This window comes from Euleptes europaea, chromosome 19 (assembly GCF_029931775.1).
Source record: "Euleptes europaea isolate rEulEur1 chromosome 19, rEulEur1.hap1, whole genome shotgun sequence".
In the NCBI taxonomy this organism is placed as follows: Eukaryota; Metazoa; Chordata; class Lepidosauria; order Squamata; family Sphaerodactylidae; genus Euleptes; species Euleptes europaea.
This window is the reverse complement of record NC_079330.1, coordinates 16,203,623-16,206,307: the sequence shown is the minus strand read 5'-3', so window position 1 is coordinate 16,206,307 and position 2,685 is coordinate 16,203,623. Positions and strand designations below refer to the sequence as shown.

At 66.6% G+C, this 2,685-nt stretch overlaps 1 protein-coding gene across 1 annotated transcript; it reads right to left on the bottom strand.

Annotated features, from left to right (window-relative positions):
* Nucleotides 1–274: 274 nt before the first annotated feature.
* On the bottom strand, nt 275–2,104 carry FZD9 (frizzled class receptor 9). The gene has a single exon (XM_056865074.1). It carries the CDS (start codon nt 2,102–2,104, stop codon nt 311–313), a length of 1,794 nt encoding a protein of 597 aa, XP_056721052.1. The 3' UTR covers nt 275–310.
* Nucleotides 2,105–2,685: the final 581 nt, after the last annotated feature.

Below are 2,685 nucleotides of genomic sequence, written 5' to 3'. Positions count from 1 at the left end.
ACGACGACCGAAGGTTAGGAAAGAACAACTACATTTAACAGGAAGGCGGCAGGACGGTGTGGAAGGGTTAGGTCTCTCTGCTAAGTGTCATCTTTGGGGTCCCCTCGACAAAGTCGTCACGCCGTAGCCCCCCCCCAACCCAGGCGCCAGCATGCAGCAACCCCCCAAAACCTTTCTAACGCCTCCCATTCTCTGTTCCCGTCATTTCCTCGCTGGCTTTTGTTTACACCTGCTAAAATAAGCAGATCCCGGGAAGTTGAGATCTCCCCCCTTGCGCCTCAGAGAGGACTCCGTAGGGTTTCTCCCGCTTTCAGACATGCGTCGGGTTGTCCAGGTAAGGGTCTGTCTTGGTCATGTGCAGCATGACGGCAGGCGCTTTGTAATGGCAGTGCGCCCCGGGGCAGGTCCCCCCGCTGCACGGCTTCCCCCTAGTCCTCACCCCCAGTTTTCTATTGCACAGGCTCTGCCAGGTCTGAAGAGTCTTGGAGCTCCACACCCAGACCCCGCTGGTGATGCCCACCACCAAGGACATGAAAATCTTGAGCATGAAGATGGCCACAGTGGGCACCGAAGAGTCCAAGGAGCAGTCCATGCCGCGCCGGCCAGGGAAGGCTACACACTCATGCTCCGAGGCCCGCAGGTTCCAGTAATCCATGTTCAGCCGCTCGTAGAAGTAGCAGACGATGACACAAGTGGCCGGCACGGTGTACAGGATGGAGAAGACCCCGATCTTCACCATGAGCTTCTCCAGCTTCTCCGTGTTGGTGCCGCCAGTCTTCATGATCTTGCGGATGTGGAAGAGGGCAACGAAGCCCGTCAAGATGAAGGACGTGCCGATGACCAGGTAGCAGGAGAGTGGGATGAGGACGAAGCCTGTCAGGGCGTTGGCGTCCATGCTCCCCACGTAGCACAGCCCAGTGAGCTCGTCGCCCGCCACCTTCCTCATGGTGAGGATGACGATGGTCTTCATGGCGGGGACGCCCCAAGCGGCCATGTGGAAGTAGCTGCTGTGGGCCTCGATGGCTTCGTGGCCCCACTTCTTGCCGGCCGCCAAGAACCACGTCAAGGTCAAGACGACCCACCACAGGGAGCTGGCCATGCCAAAGTAGTAGAGGATGAGGAAGACGATGGTGCAGCCGGTGCTCTCCAGCCCTTCCTGGATGACGTACAGCTCGCCGTTCTCCCGGTCGCAGGCGATGTTCTCCGCCCCGGCCACCGAGCGGATGATGAAGGCCACCGAGTACACATTGTAGCACATGGAGAGGAAGATGATGGGCCGCTCGGGGTACTGGAAGCGGTGGGGGTCCAGCAGGAAGGTGAGGACGGTGAAGGAGGTGGAGACGAAGCACAGGGTGGCCCACACGGCCATCCAGATGAAGGCGAAGTCCTTATCCTCCCGCGACCAGTAGACGTCCACTCCGGGGGAGCAGCGGGGCGCACAGGAGAGGCTCTTCTCCACGTACTGGAACTTGTGGCCATTGCCGCAGGCGGCACCGGGGCCGGGGCGGCCTTCGCCGCCGGCGGGCCGTGCCCGGGGGGCCACGGGCAGCATGCCCTGTCCCCGGTGGGGCTCGGCGGTGGTGGCGTTCTCCGGGGCCTCCATGCAGAGGGCGTGGGGGTCGTTCCTGGTGGGCAGGCGGGCGCAGTCCAGGGCGTCGGGCCAGCCGAAGTGGAAGTGCTCCATGACGGGGGCGCAGCGCTGGCGGGCCTGCTCGCACATGGGCCGGCAGGCGGGGATGCTGCTGGAGACCTGGTGGGTGCACATGGGGGCGTAGAGGGAGCACAGGAAGAAGCGCAGGTGGCCGTGGCAGCCGTAGGCCACCAGCGGGGCGAACTCCTGCAGCTTGAGGGCCGCCTCGGCCTGGTGCTCGTGGCCCAGCAGGTTGGGCATGCGGGTCAGGTTGTAGCCGATGCCCTGGCACATGGGGATCTCGATGGGCTGGCAGCGGCCGCCGCCCTCCTGGCCGCGCTCCGCCTCGTACCTGCCGCCGCCGCCGCCGCCCAGCATCTCCAGCGTGGAGCCGGCCACCACCAGCAGGCACAGCAGCAGCGCCGCCGCCGCCCGCAGCAGCTCGCCCGGGGCCAGGCGCCCAGGCGCGCCCATGCCTGCACGCCCGCTTCACTGCATCGCACCTGCCGCCGCCGCCCGACCGCCCGCTAGCCGCGCCGCTGCGCCATGGCGCGCCGCCACGCGCTCCGGCCCGGCCCGGCTCCGCGCTCGTGGGAGCCGCCGCCGCAACGCGCCTACACCCCCGGGGGGGCGTTCCCGGCGCCGGAGGGACACACCCAGCGCGGGGCGGAGCGGGGCGGCGGAGGGGACGCGGGCGGGGAGGGGGGGCAGCGCCAAAGCCAGGAGCCCCTCTCGACCCCCGCGCCGCCGGGCCAAACCGCTTCCCCGGGCTCGAGGGGGATCGGGGTGGGGGGCGTCCCTCTCGACCCCCGCGCCGCTTCCAATGGGGCGGAGGCGAGGGCGGGTCTGGTCGCCCAGAGGAGCGCCTCCCCCAAAACCCCGCACCCCCGCTTCCGCGCGCCTGCCGGCGACGTTCCCGGGTTTGGTGGGTTGTAGCGGGGAAGCTTCAATTTGCAGGATCTGAGCCGGGCTGTCAAAGATGGGACCTTTTGGAGGACTTTCATTCGAGTCGGAAGCGACTTGACGGCACTTAACACGCGCAAGATCTCTGAGCA

Coding starts and splice junctions, on each gene's coding strand:
- FZD9 (XM_056865074.1), bottom strand. CDS start 2,104: ATGGGCGCGCCTGGGCGCCTGGCCCCGGGCGAGCTGCTGCGGGCGGCG.